At 47.3% G+C, this 21989-nt stretch overlaps 1 protein-coding gene across 4 annotated transcripts in view; it reads left to right on the top strand.

Annotated features, from left to right (window-relative positions):
- The window catches only part of CTNND2 (catenin delta 2), a 925778-nt gene that overhangs the window by 898351 nt on the left and 5438 nt on the right, over positions 1 to 21989 (top strand). For all 4 annotated transcript variants that reach the window (XM_042953082.1, XM_042953076.1, XM_042953088.1 and 1 more), the window contains 3 exons: positions 7969 to 8095; positions 12506 to 12637; positions 18560 to 18633. In XM_042953082.1, coding sequence (XP_042809016.1) covers positions 7969 to 8095; positions 12506 to 12637; positions 18560 to 18633 — 333 coding nt within the window. The remainder of the gene's footprint in view (positions 1 to 7968; positions 8096 to 12505; positions 12638 to 18559; positions 18634 to 21989) is intronic.

Below are 21989 nucleotides of genomic sequence, written 5' to 3' on the forward strand. Positions count from 1 at the left end.
GTGACAGGATGTTTCCTGGAAGTTAGGGGGTCGGGGGATAAATCTTCAAACATTCCCCCATGGTTCAGCTTCACTCCATCTTACCAAACTGCTCTCCACACCTCCTGTCGGAGTGCCCTGCATCCCACTTTCTGGGGCAGTGATGCTGGGCACCAGTGTTCCCCGCCCAGGAATGTCCCCACAGGAGACCCATTCAAAAACCATCCCTTCAGTCTGGGGAAGCACAGTCCGGGAATAGGTATGGGCTCCTGGACCCAACCTTAAAGGAAATTGGAGCAAAGCTAACAGAAAACATGACACGTCCTCCCTTCTCCCCTTCCTTCCTGGCTCTCCTGAGCATTTGTGTTTGCGGAGAACTGAGTGTCTGTGCCGTGGACAGGTGCTGGTGTTTTCTGTGCTGCAGGGAGTGGTAGAGATGGGGGTGGGCTCAGTACGTGCTCTGAGAGCCACGAATGGAATCAGCACCCATCTGGGGCCAGATGTGGCAGGTATAATGGTGCCTCAAATTATCTACAAGATGGTTAAAGAGGAGGCTGTTTTATATACCTCACACTGAAACAGTGGCAGCTAAGGAAGAAATTACCATCTAAAATGGAGCAGGCAAGCCGTAGGCCTTTTTTTTTTTTTAAGTGCCGTTTTACCTAAATAAACTAACACAGCCTTCAGCCCAGCGGTAAGCATGTCGTAAAAGACAGCTATACCGACAGCAGAAGATGATACTGATGAGGTTGCCCTAAGCTAGAATAAAAACATCATAAAGATCTGATAACCTTCATTTGTTACAGGACAATGGAGTATAAGAACTATAGAGGCTGGCTATAAAGCCTATGACATTGATTATCATTTTGTTGTACAATAATCAGTGCAGTCCTCTTAAATCACTGGGTCCAACTACTATTTCTTAAGCTTCTCTGTGTTGCAGGTACTATGCCCAGGGACCTGGGCTTCAGAAATAAGCAAGGCCCGACCCTACCTCGCAGCTGGGGAGACGGGACCGCGGCGGTCCGTAGCGGGATCGCAAAGTAGTTTGTTCATAGTGAAGCAAAAAAATCTAGAATAGCAATGCTAAAGGCCCCCCACAAAATCTGGGAGGCATAATCCATTTAGCAATAGTGATTTAATGAACAGGTACTGCCTGCCTCCTCTTTACCTTGCACCAAAGTGTGCAGGGTACGTAAGACCTGTCAGGAAGAGGCAGGGAAGGGGCTGTGCCAGGTTGTGGAACTGCCTGATCCGAGGTGCAGACATGCGAAATTGAATCACATGGCCGGTGGGTGCTGGGTAATCGGGTGTGATTGGGGTTCCGTGTGTGTGTGTGGCACCTCTCGGCTCTGAGGTTGGGACCTATTTTTGTTCCTGTAGACGTCAACCTTGAGAAGGCCTTTTCTGACATTCCCCAGGGAAGTCAGACATTCAGGGCCTCCTAGGATTCAACACTTGAAAACGTATTCTGAATCCCTATTAGTCACCACGGCCTGTGCACAGAAACTTCAACAAACCAGCAGGTCACTGTCCCTACATCACCCAGGGGGCTTTTGAAAATACCAATGCCCGGGCCCTACTCAGAACAATTTAAATGGGAATCTCAGGGCCTGAGACCCAGGCATTACTATTTTGAAACCTCCCCAAGCTGATTGAGTTATTTTTGCCCTTAATTTATGGAAAAGAAATGGAGGCAGAGCTTACCAGGAATTGTGATACTCACGTAGACCAGGGGAGAAGGGCTGATTCCTGGCGACCTTCTCATTTCAGCTCTCGGGCGACAGAGAGGCCCCAGGTGAAAGCAGTTTTCAGCCTTGACGAAGAGCTCTAGCTAGCCTTTGTGCGCAGACCTAACAGATTCAGATGCTGACCTGTGCTGCACACTTTCCAGAGTAAGAAAATGGGGGCAGGTGTGTGTTACACTACCCTCATGTAGACCAATCTGGAAGCCACTTTGTCCCTTCATCTGAAATCTGTTAGTGGAAGTCTCTCCCATCAGTCTTCTTGGAGGTATCTACAAGATGGTCCTAAACTTAATATTCCTATACACTGGAGACCTCCAAATACTTAAGGGGAAGATGCATAAGAACTAAATGGAGTGACCACCAGATGCACATATGGTGAAGACCAGTTTCGAGCCCATGAAGAAAGACGTTGCCCGGATTCTCACGAGCCCTGAACCATTGAAAGTACCGATACGGGTGATAGTAGCTTTGGGGAATAATACAGTTTCATAAAGAAACAGGCTGGGAACTTTAACACAGAGACTGAAATTGGTAGAAGGACAGTAAAAGGAGAAGATAAAGAAAATCAGATTATTCCTGGCGGCAATTTAAAGTTCAATGACTTTGAACTCCTCTTTCAGGTTTCTATCTCTATCTACTTGGAACAATTGAACAACCTCTAGTTTTAAGTTTAATGTGTTAAAAATAAAAACCAATCTGAGGCACAGATATCATATCACCTTTTTGACAGCTTGGCTGGGTCTTGAGCTGAAGGGCACAACTTCTCGGTCATTCTCCTGGAGGCGAAAGACAGACGTTGAAAGAGTCCTTTATCGTCAATATTAAGGATTAACGGCCCTTTCCTATTTGCTGTGGCTGTCCTCCATTCTGTTTTTCTTCCTTGAGGTTTCTTATCGAACACCTAGAAGGCAAAGGGGTGATGTGCATGGGGACTGTGGTCGAGCCCCTGGTAGACTAAAATTCAGGAAAAAGCGTCTGGTCTACAGGGAGTTAAAATTTTAAGAAGAAAAAATAGTAATCTAAGAGGCAAGTGATGTAAAAGATATGTGCCCAAGTTGTGTGTGTTTATGTAAACCACTTCAAGCCTTCCTGAGTGGCCCTGGGAAGTAAATGAATAATGAATTGATTGCAAGCTGGCTAGATAACAAATACACACATGGCTATTTGGATAAAAGGAATGTCAGCTTAGCAATAACTTCCCAAAGAAAATATGGCTTCATTTCCCTTCTTCTTTGGAAAGCAAAAAAAAAAAAAAAATTTTTTTTCAGAAAAAAATGTTCAATTTTGCAATTTCAAAAAAAATCATACACTAAAAGATCTGGAGGGTCATGAGATTTCTTCTCAAGGTAATTAATCATTCCACATAACTTACCGACTGATCTGTACCATCATCTGTAGCATCTGATGCACTGTTTTCCATGACATTGGGAAGTTCCTACCAGTTTAACCAGAGTTAAAACTGCGGGGTCCCTTCTAGGCATGGTTGCATGTAGCAATGTGAGAGTTCCATGTTTTAGTCACGGCACCTTCGCTCTGGATCGGTGAATGAGAGAGAAGGTGGACATGAGCTGTAACCAGATCACCCCTCCTTGCTCCTGCAGTGGCTCAGGAAACTTCTCTAATCAAGAGCCTTAACTGGGTTTCCACTGTGCCCTGTTCCCTAGGCTCCCTCCTCCGACCTCCCTTCAAAGTTTCTGTGTTCACATGCATACAAGTCGTGGGCTATGCGCAGAAGTGTCAGAAGCAGGGTGGCCTTCTCGGAGCCTCTAAACATCCTCCTCAAGTGTGTGCTAATACCCTCACCTGCAGACAGCTTCCCTGCAAGGCCACATCTCTGTCATGCCTTTGCATTCCCAGAATCGGGTCTTACAAGGGATTGGAAAGCTTTTGTTTGGTGCATCCTTACAAGAGTTTCTTCCTGAGTGAGCAGTTTCAGTATGCGCTTTCCTGGTATTTCCTGAGATGTAAGTACTTCCATGGTCCCATTGTCATCTAAGCATCATGGAATCTGAACTGCTGAGCAAAAAGATGCTTTGTTGTAAGAGACGTTGTAAGAGACGTTGAGCAATCCATTGCCGTCTCACCAAGTAAAACCAAACCAGATCAAGAACTGTGCCACATTTCTCTCTAGCGCCTCCTTTGGTCTTAAAACATACAAAATGTTAGCTGATAGACTTATTGGGAAATATTTTATTTACCTTAAATGACATGTGGAGCATCGTGACTTCTTCATGACCGAAGAAGCCAAGGTTTTGATTAAAGCTATTTCCTGAGCCACTATGTGGAACCCCAAAGTATATCTTCTAAATTGTGAAACAAACATAACATGATCTGCCTCTGTTGATCATATTCAAGGATTTTTGTGGTCAACAGAGCTTTACCTTCAAAAGAAAGGAATATATTTTTTAAACAATTTTTCAAATTGTTCCCATACATGAATACACTTTTTCGGATGCATACGCTTTTGAAATAGCTCCCATCCTGCACGTGCTCTTTTAAGACTGCCCCTTCCCTATCCTTGCCACCACCTGACAGAGGATTTAAGGGAAATGCACAAATTCCCATGGAGACATTTTCTCCTTCTACCCTGACACCTACCCCTTACCTACCATGCCACACTCCCACCTTTCTCTGAGGAGGATTTATGCCTTCCACCCCTCATCACCTCAGTCACCACAATTGCATCGCTCAAGACTTGTGGGCCATCTGTTGTTACTGGACCATTAGCATTTAAAGATTCAGGATAGCCAGTAATCTGCCCCAGTAACCCACCTTTCTTTCACCTGCTTCCCATTCCTTTCCCCCTTTAGCCCATGGTCTGGTATCAGCAAAATCCCCTGTATGCTTTGCCCACCCCTTCTTCTTGCTCTGACGCTGGGATATCCCTGAACACACGCTCCCCACACCCGCCACCCTGCTGCCCTCTCAAGTGGTGGCTGTTTCATTTGCCACGCCCCTCCCCAAGGAAAAAACCAGCATCTGTGAAGTACCCTCACCCCAGCAGCCTGTGACCCTTTAAGGATCTGCAGCCACCAACTAGTTTTCATTCTCCATCTCCTCAACATTTACACTTTCCTTTGTCCCAGGCATAGATTCCAGGCATTCCCCAGGCATGGGCTTCCATGACTTTCAGTTTGCACTCCCTGTCTCCTTCCAGGTTGCCTTCCTGACCACCCCCATCCAATTCAATCAACTCCACACCTGACACAGGGCAGCTGAATTTGGCTGGAGAAAAATAAGCAACGATGCGAACCTGTGGTCTCATTGTAAATTCATCGCCACGTGCCTCAAGTCGCCTCTCAGCATTCTGGCCTCCAGACCGCCTGGCCGTGGTCAGCTTGCCCCCCACTTACCTTAAGAACCATTTCACACACCTTCCCTCCTTCCTCTCTTTTGTCCCCCTCCTCCCTTTTGTTCTCTAACCTCCAGCTCTTCCTCACGCTCCGCTGATGACCTCACTTCTCACCCCACCCAGAGAACATGCAAGAAAACATGAGAGAATGTCCTTAGCCTCCCGCCACCAAATCTACAGCCTCCTTGCTGCATCTGTGACCACACTACCTGGCTGTCCTCCTCCTATTCCATGGCGCACGAGCCCATTGTTCCCAAATCCTCTCCACGCTCCTCCCTGAAATTCCCTGCAACTTCTCGCTTCCTCTGTGGTATCACCGGCTCTTTCCTCCTCTCTGTTGAGTCACTCCCAAGGAAAGAATGAAATGCTCAGTATCTCCCAGGTGATCTATGAAAATACCTCTTGTCACTCAAGTCTCTCCAAGCCCCATTTTTCCACTCCCCTTAATAATAAAACTTTGTCAAAAGTGGTCTGTGCTCACCCTTCTCCTTCATCAATTCTCATTATCTGTGGAGCCCACTCCAGTTAGATGTTTGCCAACCTGACCAGAGAAAGTACTTTTGCCCCAGTCATAATGGCTTCCATGTTCCCCAGGCCAGTGGCCAGTTGCTGGTCCTGCCTCTCATCTGGTTGGTCTTCTCCTTTACCCATCAGCTTTCCTAATCTTGCCTGATCTCATACCTTCTTGGTCCTCCTCCCAGCTCTTTCTGTCCCTTCTCAGGCTCCTCACACCCTCTAAATACTAGAGTATCCCAGAACTCATTCCTGTGTCCCCTGTTTTCTTCCTTTATCTGCATTCACATTTCTGTCCATTCTCCTTGTTTCAAATAACATCTCTATGCTCAACTCCAAAATTTTATCTCCAGCCCTGAAATCACTCTTGAAACCCTGATTTGCACATTCTGCTTTATTCTGTATCTTCTTTTTCATGTCCAACAGGCATCTCTACCCAACTTGTCCCAAATGGCAGTTGGTTTCAACACCTAAAGCTACTTCTCTCCCAGTATTCCTTGTCTCAGTAAATAGCACTTCCAGTACCCTATTGTTCATACCAGGAACACTGGGGTAAAGCTTGACTCCTCTCGCCTACACCCAACAGCCAGGTCATCAGCAAACCCTCCAACACAGATGCCATATCTGCCCATTGCCCATCATCTGCTGCTATCCAAGCCAGGGTTGTGTCTCCCTCGTCCAACGGATAGTTTCTTCCGTGGTCTCCCTGCTTCTGTTCTACTCTCCCCAAACTGTTCTAGTCACTCCGAAGGCTTCTTATCTTTCTGGAACCTCTTGATCGCTCCTCAGCCACAGGGACTTCTGGTGGCTCTCACATGCGCTTAGCCCACGTCCACCCGCGTTCCCATGTATTCTTCCTGTGGCCTGGAAGCCCCAGCCTGCGTCTTCGGTACCTGGCACCTTATCATCCTCCAGGTCCCTGCTGCAATGCTAAGTGGTCCCAGAGCAACACACATTCCATAACCATATCCCATAAACTAGCCACACCAGCATCTCCACACTCCACGCTCCTCGATCCCCTAACCTTGCTTTATTCTCCCTTCAAATACTTACAAGTGTGCCACATTTCAGTGTTAATATTTCTTGACTTGCTTCGTGTTTGACTTAGGTGTCCCATTAACTGTCTAAGGCTGACTAAAATGGGATAATAATAGTATCCAGCCTATGAGATTGTTGAGAAAGTTTTGCCTTGTGGTAAAGGTAGTGCTAGGTAAGCGCTAGATAATAGCTTTTAAAATAGCATACTTCTCACCTTGGCTTTTTCCTACCAGCCAAACAGAATAGGAACAAGAATTAGATAAACAAAGACAGAAATACTGAAATGAGTATGAATTTTATTCTTCATTAACTTCCGTCTATTTATGCTTGCAACGATTCTTTATAGAACATTGAGTCCCTTAAAAATCTAAATATAATCAGAAACAGAAAAAGCCAGAAGAGTTGAAGTGGTTGCCTCTATGAAGCAGGAGTGGGGGTGAGGCCGGTGTCTGCTTTTCTTTGTTGTAGTTTTAGGTCCCTTTGACATATGACTTCGATGCAAATGAAGTTAAATTAAAAAAGAGAAAACACTGGGAGGATATACATGAACATGAGTTCTTGCCGGGGTGAAGGGAGGGTGGAACTCCTGGCAATTTTTTTTCTTCTTTATGCTTTCTAAATTCACAAAATATGATGTACAATGTGTTTATTTGGCTTTTATAATGAAAAAATGGTACCTGTGCATTTTTGTATATTAACTGAAGGCTTAATGGAAGACTTAATTGGTAGGACACATTTCGAATATGCTCTAAAGTGAACAATATAGTTCCTGGGTTAAACCAGAGAACATACCCATCTGGGCGTGAAGACACAGTGACGGTCATGCTAAAGGCCTTGAGCAGGTGAGGCCGGGGCGTTGGCGGCCAAGGAGGTTGGAAGCAAAAATGGGGGATCACCTGGCAGGGAAGATGCTGCTTGGCATTGTGATCGCAAACTGGTTGGTCCTCGGGGATAAAAAGCGTACTTTTGGAAGACTTCAAGGCAGTTGAAAAGAGGGCCAGACAGAGCTGGAAGCAGGTAGGTAAAGATGAGACAGTTTCAGTGAGGTCATCTAACATTTTTAGCATCATCTTTTTGTTCAAATCTTCTGGCCATTTATTCAACATTTGGGAAGGAAAGCAGGCCCGCCCCATGTCAGGCTGTCTGGAGGGAGCAAGGTGGGTCTCTGTTCACACTTGTCTCTGTGAACCTTGATGATCGATCGAGCAGGGCTCAGTGATCTCTTTTGACAGACTGCAGAAATGCTTTGCAAAATCTAGCGTTTGGAACGTCGCAATATCAGGTGATGAAGAATCACTCCACCTTCCCCACTTAATGGGAGCGTGCTGTCTGTTGCAGGACGGATGGTCACAGTATCACTTTGTAGCCTCATCCTCAACCATCGAGAGGGATCGGCAAAGGCCCTACTCTTCCTCCCGCACGCCTTCCATCTCCCCTGTGCGTGTGTCTCCCAACAACCGCTCAGGTAAGCGACGCCTGTAGCCAGCCAGGCCTGCTGTCCCTTGGCCCCAGAGCCCTCCTTCCCACCCCTTAGGCGACTCCCGCAGGAGGAGAGCTGTCCGACTTGGACATTTGCTAGAAGTCTCAAATGAGTCTGTTTTCTTTCGTAGCGGTGGTGACTTTGTGTTATGTTTACACAGACTCAGAGCAAATCTCTCAAACAGATTTCAAAAAATCTCTAACAGGTATTAGATCTGCATTTAGTCAGCGACAAGAATAAAGACAGCTGTCAGATGTTTGCAAATCAGGGTTTTCTATGCACCTTTTTCCAACTTGGAATAGTTTGAGTAACATTGTATTGATTATCACTGGAATAACAGAGTAGTGGAGAAAGGGCATGCTATTTCTTGCTCTAGAATGACATACATTTGAATATCCCACTGAGGGTCTCATTACCACCCCATATCTGATTAGCCTGTTGTTATTACCTTTAAACCAGTTGATAAATGATAAAGTCTTGTTACGAAGCGAAACCGTAACTTTTAAGTCACTCAGTTTAATTTTCTTTCTGGTTTTGTCACATTTCTGTGACATTTCATATTGGGAGCATTTCACATTGCTTACATTTTGAACTAACTGTTCTTATTTACTTATAAAGACACTTTATACCCTTTTACAATCACATTATATACTGCCCAAGATTAAGGAAAAAATTAAAGGCAAAATATGAGCACATCATTTACTATATAAGTGACATAGTGTTTATTGTTTTTATTCACAGCGTAAGTTTGAATTTTTTATTTCTGCGTTTTGGGTTTTGTTGTAAGAAGGAAGCATGGATAAATAATCATATCTATATGTGTGCGTGCACGCGCACACACACACACACACACACACACACACACACACACACAGCTATATAGGCTTTTATTTAAGAGTGTCTCCTTGCTCTTTGCTGCCCTGGCCCTGGTGAGGAGCTATGAGACCTGCATCTCGGATGGCATGGTAGAAGGGCACTCCTCTGCCCTTGAGATCACTTGCCATAAAACTTTACACCGCACTTTACTGTCAAAATGATGAAGAAAATCAGACATGAATGGGGAATATTTGACTGAAATAAATCACTCTCTCCCAGCCCCATGAAAGCTTCTATTTTTAGTGTGATGTTACTGCTGCTAACGTTTAGTCCCCCACTAGATGAGAATCAGAAACCTCCATGTAACTGGAGAAACCTCCACCTGCCTCAGAAGCACAGGGGTGGCCTTTTACATGTCCTACCTCCATACGTCCTTGTTTTTATGTTTTGTTTATTTTTTGAGAGAGAGAGAGAGTGGGGGACGGGTAGAAAGAGAGGGGGACAGAGGATCCAAAGTGGGCTCTGCGCTGACAGCAGAAAGCCCGACACGGAGCTCGAACCCATGAGCCCTGAGATCAAGACCTGAGCCTAAGTCAGATGCTCAACCGACTGAGCCACCCAGGCACCCCTTACCTCCATATGTCTTAGAAAGATAAAGACCAGTGAGTCTGAGAAGCACAAGGATGGGTTCTTTCTAAAGCCCTAACTGTGAAGAGCCCCTCATTGTTAGGAAGATGCGAAATGGCATAATGGATTGGAAGATGCCTGGAAGGAGAAGCGGTGGCTTATCAAGACGCTATCCCAGCCATTCAGCTAGGCCGCCACCCGGTATTTCCTCGTGAGGCACATTGAAGACATCTAGCAAACACTTGTTGGCGTGATTGGATTTTTCCAGGAGTATGATCTTAGTTTCCTAGCGACTCAGACTAGTGTGTGAGGTCTTGAGAGATAATTACACACTTGACGTAGCTTAATAAACCCACCATCTGCACACTATTAGGTGCTAATATTGAGAACTTTGGTCAAGAGGCTCCAAAATATTGTCCCTTCGTGGTTTCCTGGCAGTGACTCATAAAAGGCTAGCCTTTATGCAGGAAGACCTAGAAACGAAGAAGCAAGGGCAGGGAAAGGACTTTCCCAGGAGAGGACAACAGAGAACTGAAGGTAAGAGAGGGGCAGAGGTGGAGGAGGTGAGGGAGACACAGTGGCCGATGTTCTGAGAACACCCGGGAACTGGATACACACAGCCCAGCCACGTTATGTAGAGCAAACACCATTTTCTTCCCTGTCTCCCCAATAGACTTAACACCCAGAGATCCAGAGATTCCGATCCAACAGGTTCTGGGTGGGGTTCAAGTGTCACTATATTTTTATAGTTTATTTATTTTGAGAGAGAGAGAGAGAATGAGAACACGAGCGGGGAAGAGGCAGAGCCAGAGGGAGAGAGAGAATCCCAAGCAGGCTCCACACCGTCAGCGCAGAGCCCAGTGTAGGGCTCGGTCTCACGGACCCTGAGATCACGACCTGAGCCGAAATCAAGAGTCAGGTGCGTAACCAACCGAGCCAGCCACCCAGGCGCCCCTCAAGTATCAGTATTTTTGAAAGTATTCCAAAGATTTAGTTCTAATGGGAAGCCAGGATTGAGAACCTCTCGGGGTTTTGAGAGCTGAGCAGGGAGCCTCGATTTTGTTTGGATAGGTTTGAGAAGCAGGCAGGGTGCCTCTCGGGAAAGGATGGGGGCAAAGGCCCCGTCTGTTTCTCTCCTCAGCCTTTGGCTGTGATGTCTGCTAAGCACTCTGCCTCTGACACCGGTTTATTTGCATGTCTGTTTCCTGACCTCCTCGAGTTCAGAAAGTGACATGATTCGTGTTTCCGTTCCCAGTGTCTAGCATAGGGATTTGCCCATAGGAGATACTAAGCTTGATGAAATGCACCAAGCGGCTCAGACACGGAAAAGAAAAGGACATTGAGGGAACAGGCAGGCCCGGTGGGCTGGAGCTGAGGGATCCTGCAGAGGGTGTGAATGATAAGCTGAAAGACATACTGAGGATTGACTGGAAGGGGCTTGGATACTACTGGCAAAGAGGGCTTTATCCAAAAAAATCGAGAGTTCCCCAGAGTTCCCCTAGCCTTAATGATTACCAGGTATGCTCGTTAGGTATGGACTCCTAGACCCACCCCCTGAAAATTCATGTTCAGAAGGTCTGGGGTGGGGTCCTGAAATCCCTGGATTCTAGATGAGTCTTAAGGTGAAACAAGTTTAAGAAGCACTGTCCTCGGGCATGGAGGCTGGGGACAGATCTGGGACAGAAGAGTACCACACCCGAGCTCTACTGAGATAGGGGCAATTGTCTAAGCTCTAGACGCCAAGCGGTGTCACTGAGGAGCGCAGACCGCGGCTGCCTCACTGCCACCCACACACTCAGACCTGCACTCCTTCCGACCCATCTCGGCACCGGTAGGGCTGTTCACCTGCTGCCGACCGATCCATTCTATCTTCTAAGAAATCTAAACCTCTTTCTGTTTGCTTCCCTACCTCCAAGGTTAGTCTCTCCTCTATTCTGAGGGCACTTTAAAAACTCGAGGACTGGGGCGCCTGGGTGGCGCAGTCGGCTAAGCGTCCGACTTCAGCCAGGTCACGATCTCACGGTCCGTGAGTTCGAGCCCCGCGTCAGGCTCTGGGCTGATGGCTCAGAGCCTGGAGCCTGTTTCCGATTCTGTGTCTCCCTCTCTCTCTGCCCCTCCCCCGTTCATGCTCTGTCTCTCTCTGTGCCAAAAATAAATAAAAAACGTTGAAAAAAAATTTTTAAAAACTCGAGGACTTCCCAGGGGGATCCTCTAATTACAACCCATTGTTTTAGATATGGAGACACGAAGAGATGACAGGGCTCACTCCCTGGGTCGGGGTGCAAGGCGTAGGTAGGAGATTGCTCGGGGCGTTCATCAAGGATGTCTTTGCGCACCCCTGCCCCAGCCCCCTCCACAGGCTGATCTGTGCAAGTTGGGTCACGCCAGCCCCACAGAACATCCTAGCTGCTTCCTCTGGCTTCCTTTAGGGCAGTCTCTGAGTCACGCGGCGTTTAAGTAAAACCACATTTATTTTAATCAGAGATGCTTCAACATCAGTACCAGCGCCTCTGAAACACCTGATTTTTAAAAAGGAAGAAAGGAAGAAAAGAAGGAAGAGGGGAAGGGAAGGAGAGAGGGAGGGAGGGGTAGGGAAGGAAAAGAGAAGAGAGGAGACAGAGAAAACAAGCCTGATCTCATTCTGAAAACTGTCCTGTGCACCTTGGGTGGGTCATGTCCCCATCAGGATGTCTTTTAAGAAAGATGGCCTCAGGAGATCGCCTTTAATTTCCTGCCCCCAAGCTGCATGCTCCCATAACTATAAAGCACCGAATGACAAGGACAAGGGGAAGGGGTGAGACAAGAGCCAAAAGAACACAAATCAGCAGGTCCACGCACACATGTTGCTTCAGGTTGAGTCACGTGTCTTCAGGACCTTAGCTGTTGGTGTGAAAAGCTATCCGGGCTGCAGAATGAGACCCACAAAGTCTTCCTTTTGATTTCTTTATGTAGCAAGTGCCCCAGCTTCACCTCGGGAAATGATCAGCCTCAAGGAAAGGAAAACAGACTATGAATCCACTGGGAGCAATGCCACTTACCACGGGACTAAAGGAGAACACACTTCCAGGAAAGACACCATGACAGGTGAGCTCGGCTTCTTGCGTATTCTCCTCAGAGCCGGTGGCTTGATCCGGGACGGGGCCAGGCCGGGAGACTTCAAACCATGCTTGACAGCTCAGCAGGACTTAGCAGCTAGAGGGTCACTTGAGAGCTTGACAGCAAGGATTCTCAGGAAGTGGGGACGAGATTAAGCCAGAGGAATATAACTGAGCCTCTTATACCTGAAAATAACTTATACCTGAAAATAACTAAGAGAAAATGTTCTCTGTGGACATTGTATTCTCATTCTTCACCTACCCCTTTCCTTCTCATCTGCTCATCTCGTAACATTCCCTCAAATGAGAGAGAGGAGTCACCATAGGTTTTCTTCTTGACTGACATAATCCAGAGTGGAGAGGACCCAGGATGGTGGGTGCACTATGGCCAAGCTTTGCTCTTCTCAACAGAAGGAAGGGAAAGTGGATGAGAAAAGAGGGGGAAGGGAGTGGGGGCGGTAAAGAAAGAGATTTCAATGAAACCCTCAGAACTCCTGTGGAGGCATTTTCTCTTCTTGACATGAAACCAATCTCTTATCGTGACAAACTCCTAAGAAGATTCATTAAAACCAATCATCACACTTTCTATACGGAGGCATTGATCTTTTCTGCTCTTTATCCCTCACTACCCCAATCATACCCATTGCCTTTCCTTTCTCATCAGCTGGGACCCCATCAAGGCAAAAATTGGTGCCCAGCACCACCCATCCAGCATGTGCTGCTTGGCCTTTCTCATGACCAGCCTTGACCTTAACTCCCTTTCTGCTCTGAACAACTCTCCTTGGGGCAGTGTTACTGTTCCCATTCCTCATCCCCTCCAGGCTCTCCACATACTCCTCCCTGTGCTGGTTTTCCCCTCCTCCAAGAGACAGGACTTGGAGGTTCTGCTGTAGAGGAGGTTGTGCCTGGAAAGCAGAGCTTCCAGAGCCATCGGGACCTCTAACAGGGATTCCACACCCTTTTTTTGCCACGTGGACATAGAGATGGATCCCTCTTGAAAATAGGCTGTGAGGAACATGGCCGGATGAGGCCATTCACAAAACTGGGGTATAAAGGGAAGAATCCTAAACAGACATTGAGAACTTATGAAGAGGATCTCCAAAGTGTGAGTTTCTCAGATATTATTTAGGTGTAGACCTGCAGGGAAGCAGAAGAGACAAATTGGATGATTTATTAAGGTGTCTTCCAGACCCAGGCCATCTAAGATAAATCTTTCTAATGGTAAGTGCACTTACCCCAGAGGCAGTGTTTTCCATGGTAACCGTGCATGACCGCAAAAAAGAAAAGCACAGTAAACAGATGCTCCCGATGCAAACTCCCAGGTCAGCACTCTGCCTCCACGTACAGTCCCTACCAGGGAACGTCTCAGCCTAATGCCTGAACTCGTTATGCAGGATGTACCTTCTTATTCTTACGTGCTGCTTTCCCCCCTTAAATGTTGGCCCAGTTGTAGACAAGCATGAACAAAGAAAGCTATGAATCTGAATGCCGAGTCCCTAGAGCCAACGCATTCAGCAGAGAGTCTTATTTGTACCAATTACTCCAGAGTAGTGACACCAAATCCACCTGCCCCATTCGTTTTGTGGTTCTTATTGCCCTAGGTGGCCACATCACTGGCTGTCTGAGATGACCCATTGAGATTATAATTACAAGAATAATTGTGAAACTGTATTGTTATTTAATTTTTCTTTCTTGCCCAGTAGAATTATTCAAAGGCTTTTTTTTTTTAATGTTCATTTATTTATTTTGAGAGAGAAAGAGAGAGCTTATGAGCAGGGAAAGAGCAGAGGGAGAGGGAGAGAGCAAGAATCCCAAGCAGACTCCGTGCTGTCAGTTCAGAGCCCGATGTAGGGCTCCACCTCATGACCTGTGAGATCATGACCTGAGCCGAAATCAAGAGTCAGACACTCAACCAAGTGAGCCACTCAGGCACCCCTCACAAAGCTTTTAAATGTGGGTGTTTTTATGTTGAAATATTTCCAATGGTACATAATCATGCCCTGCACACATAGTAAAATAAACAATAAAATCTAACATGTCTCCAGATGTTTAATCTTCCTAGAAAATGGCAGGGAGCTTGGTAATTCCAGTATTGAGGTATATGTAATTTTTCAAACCTGTTTAAGAGGCTTAACCATCTTTGCTCTAATGTACTTTAAACAATTCAAAAATACGCTATCACTCATCTAGCACGCCTAGAAGAGCAGAGGTCTTTATTGAACAATACATTTATACAGGATGGTTGCCTTTAAGCCGAGTTCTATGTAAAAGTTAGTTACTGTTACCTACAGTGATGGTAGTGGTGGTGGAGTTGCTAGTGGAGGTGATGATGGGGGTGGAGGTGATGACGGTGGTAGAGGAGGTAGAGGTGAAGTTGATGGTAGTGGAAATATGGTGGTGATGGTGGAGGCGGTGATGGTGACGGTGGAGGTGGTGATGGAGGAGGCAGTGACGGTGGTGATGGTGGGATGGAGGTGTTGATGATAGAGGCGGTGATGATGGTAACACAGGAGATGGTAATCAGCAGGTGGAGGTGGAGGAGGTGATGGTGGAGGTGATAATGGAGCTGGAGGAGGTGGTGATGGAGGAGGTGATGGTGGAAGGATGGAAAAGGCGGTGATGGAGGGTGCAATGATGGTGATGGTGGAGGGGGTGGTGATAGAGGCAGTGATGGTAGTGACAAAGGAGATGGTGAGGGTAGAGGAGGTGATGGTGGAGGCGGTGATGTTGGAGACGGAGGGGGTGATGACAGAGGCAGTGACGGTGACGACACAGGAGACGGCGATGGCAGAGACGGTGATGGTGATGGAGGAGGTGGAAGAGGTGATGGTGAAGGTGGTGACGGAGGAGGTGGCAGAAGGAGGAGGCACTTACTTACCACCTTCCACAGTGGCAGGAGTGAGTCCCCAGCCAGGCCAGGTGGGAGCCAAGGTTTCATATAGGAATGGAGAGGACGAATGGCCAGCCCCTGCTCTACAGCACTTTTGCTTGTGCCCATCATTTCAGTGTTCACCTGCAGGTCGCATCTCTTGTGACCGCCACATCAAGAGCAATACCTTTTCTCATTCACAAATATCCAGGGGACACTTACAGTATAGTACCTTGAAAAATATCTGAAAAACTGCCATCTCCCTTGTTTCTAAGACATCAGAGCATGTCCTACCGTTTCCCCCAAAGAGAACACTCCCTCCACCTTGGGAAAACCATGGGAAGTTTCACGCTCAAAATGCAGCATGGGACAGCTTAAAGTGAAGCAGGCCCTTGCCTGGGTTCAAAATCTCCTCTGCTGAGCCCTTAGAAATGAAGATCCTTCGAGGTTTTTGTGCCAGCCTCCCCCCACCCACCTCTTCTGGATTCATTATCGAGCTGAGATGGAGTCTTTTGAAATGTCTCCTCCCTTAGTGTTCTTTTGCCACCGAGGAGCCTGCAGAAAGCCAATGTCAGCTCTTCATTCAGGCATGCAGAACGGTTATAGCTATTTCTTGAGGTCGTGATTCCCTAGGAACGTTACGTGTTCAGAAGCATGCATTAGAGGAGGGCTGTGTGATCCCAGCAGCTGCATGGCCTGACTTTAAAATTCACCCAGGGGATTTTGCCCTCCCATCTGAGCTTCCCAAATGCCTTTACATCAAACGGTCCAGCCCGTTTTTGTCAGTGTCTCTCTTACGCCCTTTTAAAGCCATTCTGATCTTCAATATGTTGATTCAGTTGGAAATCGGGGCCCATACAGAAGAAGAAAGGCATTTCCTCATGAGTGTGCTCTTGGGTCAGACATACAAGGGCAGAGCATCCATGAAGACATCTGCTTCATGTGTCTGCAGAAGCTTCAAGTTCAATCTCAGCTACACAGCCTCCTATAAACAGGTGAAGTGGACCAAAGAGCAGGAGGAAAGAACTTCCAGTAGGAACATCTTTAGCCCAGAAGCCACAACCATGACAGGAAGGGGGAGCAAGTCAAGTACGAGTGCATGATCCCCCCCCCCCCCACTAATTAAAAAATGCATTTTGTTCTGAGTCCCAGAAAAACAAAATTTCACCTTGATGTGACATTTTCCATCAGCAAACCATAGCTCTGAGGGCCTCTTTTCTCAGGGTTACTCATTCATTCGTTCACTCCGCAAATAATGCTCGCTCCAGGAGCATCCGCTGAGTTCAAGCACTGTCCCAGACGTGGGGATACTGATTTCTGGCCTCATGGAGCAGTGAAGGGAGGTGATACACAAGGAAGACACCAGAGCAAGCTCACCCACAAGCTAGGACCACATGGTGTTGAGTGTGATGAAGAAAATTAACAGGTTCAGAAGCCACAGGGTGCCGGGGAGGGGGGCAGAGTTGTTTCACAGGGTTGAGATGGGAGACTAAACTAAACTCCCCACCACCACCACCGCCAAGGGGAGGCAGTCCAGAGGGCGGAGTGGGGGGGAATGGAGGGGGAGTGAGTTCCAGGGAGAGGGATCAGCCAGCACACCATCCCGGAAGCTAAACAAACAAACTCTGCGCGCTCGACCGAGGAAAGAGGGCCAGCATAGCTTGGGCTTCCTTGACGAGAGAAGAATGGAGGGAGACACTGTGGAAAATCGGACAGGGCCCCGATCGTGCAGCTTTTGCCACAATCACCTTGGCAAAGCCTTGCAGTGACATGATCCAGTGTGCCAAGCAAGGTGGCGCTGCTTTGGGGAACAGGAAGGATGGAGGAGCAGCGTTGGGAAGGGCGGAAGCTGGTTGTCAAGGAAGATTCGACAGCAAGGGTCTAGGCAACAGTCCAGAGAGAGGAGCGTCGTACGCCCAGCCAGAGAATATGCCAGGGTGGTCTTTAAAATCTCGAACGGGCTCTCAGCTCTCACTTCCTAAGCTGAATTTCCTGAGAGGACTTTTACTGCACAGCTATTTTGTGCTTTTAGTAAGAGTCATGGGTGGGGTGATAGGTATGACTGGCCTTGTGTCTCGAGTTAACTGTGTCTGTGAGAGAACAGCTATGGTGTGTCATATCCTATTTTATTATTCCACGGACACAGGAAACTAAAGAAACGCTTTTCTTTATTTCTAGAGTATTTTAGTATAGGTGCTGCCGAAGCGAGCACATCTTTATTTCTAGAGTATACCCCAGTGACGCTTGATAATTTTTTCCAGAGCTCTCTTAAATCATGACCTTTTAAGGGCTATGAGGGGAGTGGTGCCCTGGGGCCTTCCTCTGGGCCTGAGGCATGAGCCCCAAGGGTTCTAGGAGGGTTCTAAGTGAGGAGGTGGGCAAACCCTGCCCGTGTCTTTGGAAGCTGCTGGCCACCGGAGGAGACCTTCCTTCCTTTCGGCTAGACCACAGGCCGCTCACAAGACAGGGGGAGGGGCTCCTGGCCCTGTGTCTATTGGGTCCCAAAGCTGCAGCCTTCCAGAAGCACAGGGCAGAGGCAGATGATGCTTCCTGCCCATCCTTGGGGCCTTTGAGACACGAACTGTCTACATGATGATGAAGCACTCTGTGAGCCCAAGTTAGAAACTGCATTCCTGTCGTTCTCCAGCTCAAACCTAAGCTTCTCTTGCAGATTCCTGCATGCTTCGATGTGGGAGACAAACCTTTATTACCCACCAGTTCTCACCAGAGAAGAAGGCAGTCACCCTGGCAAGATAGCCGTCTGTTTGCTGCCCCTGCCCTGACCCTGTGGACAGTCTGAATGTTATTGCAAGAAACCCACATGCTGTGGGGATTGTATAGAATCCCTGTTCATCTTTCTTAATATCTGCATGTAAAATGAAGAGTCCAGGGCCAACGAATTCTTCCCCTTGGCAATGGACCTTGGGATGGTCCCAGAGAAACCAAGCTTTGTCAGGGCAAGAACTCACCTTGATAACCATCATTCCTCACTTGAAATCTTGCTCTCTTTGCTAATACTTTTTGTTTCCTTCTCGCTTTCAGCTCAAAACACTGGAATTTCAACTTTGTATAGGAATTCATATGGTGCGCCCACCGAAGACATCAAACATAACCAGGTAAAGGAGATGCCCGCATTTGTATTCATTTTCCCCTTCGACTTATGTGAAAGAGCCTGGAATTGTAAAATAATAAATTAGCTTCTGCGTAACAGACATAAAGGACCGAAAAAAGAAAATCGCCTTTTCCTCCACTCACATTTCACATACCATACGTGGGGTGACCACGGTCACCAGAACAGCCTCAAATTTGAAAACAAACTTTGATTTCACTACAGCCACCTGCTCGGGGTAGAAAGCAAGTTCTCGGCTATGACCCACAACCAAAAGGCTCAAATACACAAGTGGACACAGTGTGTAATTACTAGACAGGGATTAGGTGGCTCCTGTAACCCAGCCAGTTCTCACATACAGCTCGTTATACATGATGGTTTCCAATAAAATAAAGACAACAAGTGCAATAATATACAATGAAATAACATGCATCGAGGAATGCCCCGCTATTCGGTCTAGTTGGGGAACCAGCAGCCTCAGCACGGCCCGGGAGCTTGTCAGAAACGCAGAAGAGCTTCTTGTCTGACCCCTGCCCCTAACCATCCAGTGCAACAAATGCATCAGAGCTGCCTTTTTTCGAGGCGTTTAGGTGATGCGTGTGCATGTCCAAGTTTGCGGAATGCTGGCCGTAGCTCCGTCCAGAAGCGCTCTTAAGTTTGTGAGTGTTTGTCTTATTTGGCAAATATTCACTGAAGGCTCGTGTTCCCTGTGCTTCTGTGGGAGCTATCAAAGCAGGAGGCACAGCCTTCGCCCCTCCATTGACTGACAGCTTCATACATTTGGCCCCTGGAGTGGTCATGACAGAAAGACGGCTGTTCCTCATCGCCGTTGGCCACCGATAACCACTGCCAGAGCTGGCTTCTGCTGACGCTCGGGATTCCTGCCACAGGTCAGGGAAGCTGGGCTGAAAGATAAATCTGAAAGCTGTTTGTTTGATCGCAATAACCAGATGACATGGAAGTTCGATGTGCTGTGTTAAAGCATTTCTCAACACCCTGTGGGGCAGCATCTTTGAAAAGGAAAGGGACTCCCTTCTAGCAGATAGAATATGTTGTGCAGGGCCGTTTCCAAAAGAAGGAGGAGGACACGAAAAGTATCTCCTCGACCTTAAATTACCTTTTCCTCTAATCACCCATCAGCAGGAGAAATGGTCGTGGGTAGAGGAGTTATCCCTTTGCCCTCGATGTTCCAGTCCGTGCGGAGCCGTTCTGGAAGACAGCTGGTGTGGTTCACAAACCCCTGGTGAATGCCCAGGCCCCACGGCCCGCCTGACACATTGGTAACATCTACTTGGCCTCCCTCAGCTCCGGTCTTTGCTAAAAGCAAAGAGGTCAATGAATAAATAAATAGGTGCATGAGCACTAGACAAGAGAGCACCGGGGGTGGCCACCAGCCGTCCGCGTGTCAACGTGCCTACGGGAACACAAAGGAAAATGGAAGCAAAATGTATTGGAAATGCCAACTTCAGTCACGGAAAACAACTTTTATATTTTCACAAATATCAGGTACAGTGAGAGAACTAGCTGTAGCTCTTAATGATACTTGTCAGGATGTGATAGGACCCTGACTTTGCATCCAAGAGTATAGGAGAAGTAACCTTCTCCTCAGGTTAGGAGAAGCTCATCACAAGAATGGAATGTATTCTACACCAGTATTTCTTTCCATGGGATTCCACTAGCGCTGGCAGCAAAGAAATGTCCCGGTGTGGCCCAGAGGTCCTTGGCATCTTACAATGTGGCTGCAGAAGTTTCCTAGCACTGCTTGCAACCTAGATATGCAGGAAAGTCCACAGTGGCTCTATGGGCAATTCTTTTCTCCAGAGCCTATTCTGAACAATGAAGCCAATTGGAATTAATGTGCTAGGATGGCATCACTGCCTGGAGGGAGGGCGTGACATAATGTAACCTTTTTCCCAGCATGCCCCAGAACATACTCAGCCTCAGCGCGAATTGTCAAGGCCATGGTGCCCCCCGGCGAATGCTGGGAAACCCAGCCGGGATGGAGTGCGAGCTCTGCACCATTTGGCAACACAGGGGAGATGCTGTAGACAGGCCACTGGTTGAGCTGAGTCCCACAGTTTCACCTGGTGTCATCAGCTCAGTGCCGTCATTAGTCCCTGAGAAGGTCCAGCAAAGGGAAGTAGATGATGAGACTCTTAACCCCATTCTAAGATCAAGCAGCAATTAAAAATGTCCACCAAAAAGAATTGTTTTTTCCCCCCAAAATTTCCAAGGTAAATCATTATGACACTCCAGGAAACTCCAGTGTTACTGGAATAAACTTGGGCTCTGTTTTGAGGTATGACCACCCTACCCATTCAAAAGAAGAGGGGACTTGGTTCTTTTCCAGCTGAGTAGTTCTAGAGACAACCTTGTACTGAGCCTCCATAATTTGGATTTTCTGGCCATGTGGACATGGCTAGTCATCCCAGATGGATGGAATGCTTTCATTTTTGGAATTTTCCTGAGTTGAGAGTGACCTCACAACCTCACAGCTAATAAAAGACCAGCTTGAACAATTTAACCAGGAGGAATATGCCAGAGTCCGTTCCATTTCAGTGCTGACGCTTGTCCTCTGCTGAGCACTCTAGTCTCCTGGATGTCTCAGTCGCCCACCGGGCTTCATGAACTTCACAGAGGCTGGACAGTGACTCATCTCCAAGAAGAAGCAATTCACTGAGGGAAACTGGTTTGAGGTAGGTCTCCAAGAGGAGTCAATGACAATGAGAGCTGGGAATGTGGCCCCAGCTCCAAATGCATGGGCAGGCGAGGCAGGGTCCAGGGCAATGGCCATAAGCCAGGCTTTCCATGACTCAGTGGAAAGGGAGCCAGGCAGCTGCTCAGCTGTGGCTGTCTCCATGAGACCACCTGGAATTCCAGTCTCATTTTCACTGAGTTCCAAGCCTTACGACTCCTAGAAGAAATAGCCATTAGTCTGAAATAACATCTGTGGTCCTTGATTTTTATATCTCCAATCAACTGGTTGCAGACATCATTTTAAGAATTAACTACTTAAACTCCCCCAAATTGTTATTGAGCTTCTACTAGTCTATCACATACTGATAAAGAAAAATAGGGGCGCCTGGGTGGCTTGGTCGGTTAAGCGTCCGATTTCGGCTCAGGTCATGATCTCGGAGTCCGTGAGTTCGAGCCCCGCGTCGGGCTCTGTGCTGACAGCTCAGAGCCTGGAGCCTGTTTCAGATTCTGTGCCTCCCTCTCTCTGTGACCCTCCCCCGTTCATGCTCTATCTCTCTCTGTCTCAAAAATAAATAAAAACGTTTAAGAAAAAAAAGAAAAAAAGAAAAATATCACATTCAACTGCATATATCTAGCTAGCAACAGAAGTTTTTGTTCCTAAACTAG

This window comes from Panthera leo, chromosome A1, assembly GCF_018350215.1.
Source record: "Panthera leo isolate Ple1 chromosome A1, P.leo_Ple1_pat1.1, whole genome shotgun sequence".
NCBI classification, from domain to species: domain Eukaryota; kingdom Metazoa; phylum Chordata; class Mammalia; order Carnivora; family Felidae; genus Panthera; species Panthera leo.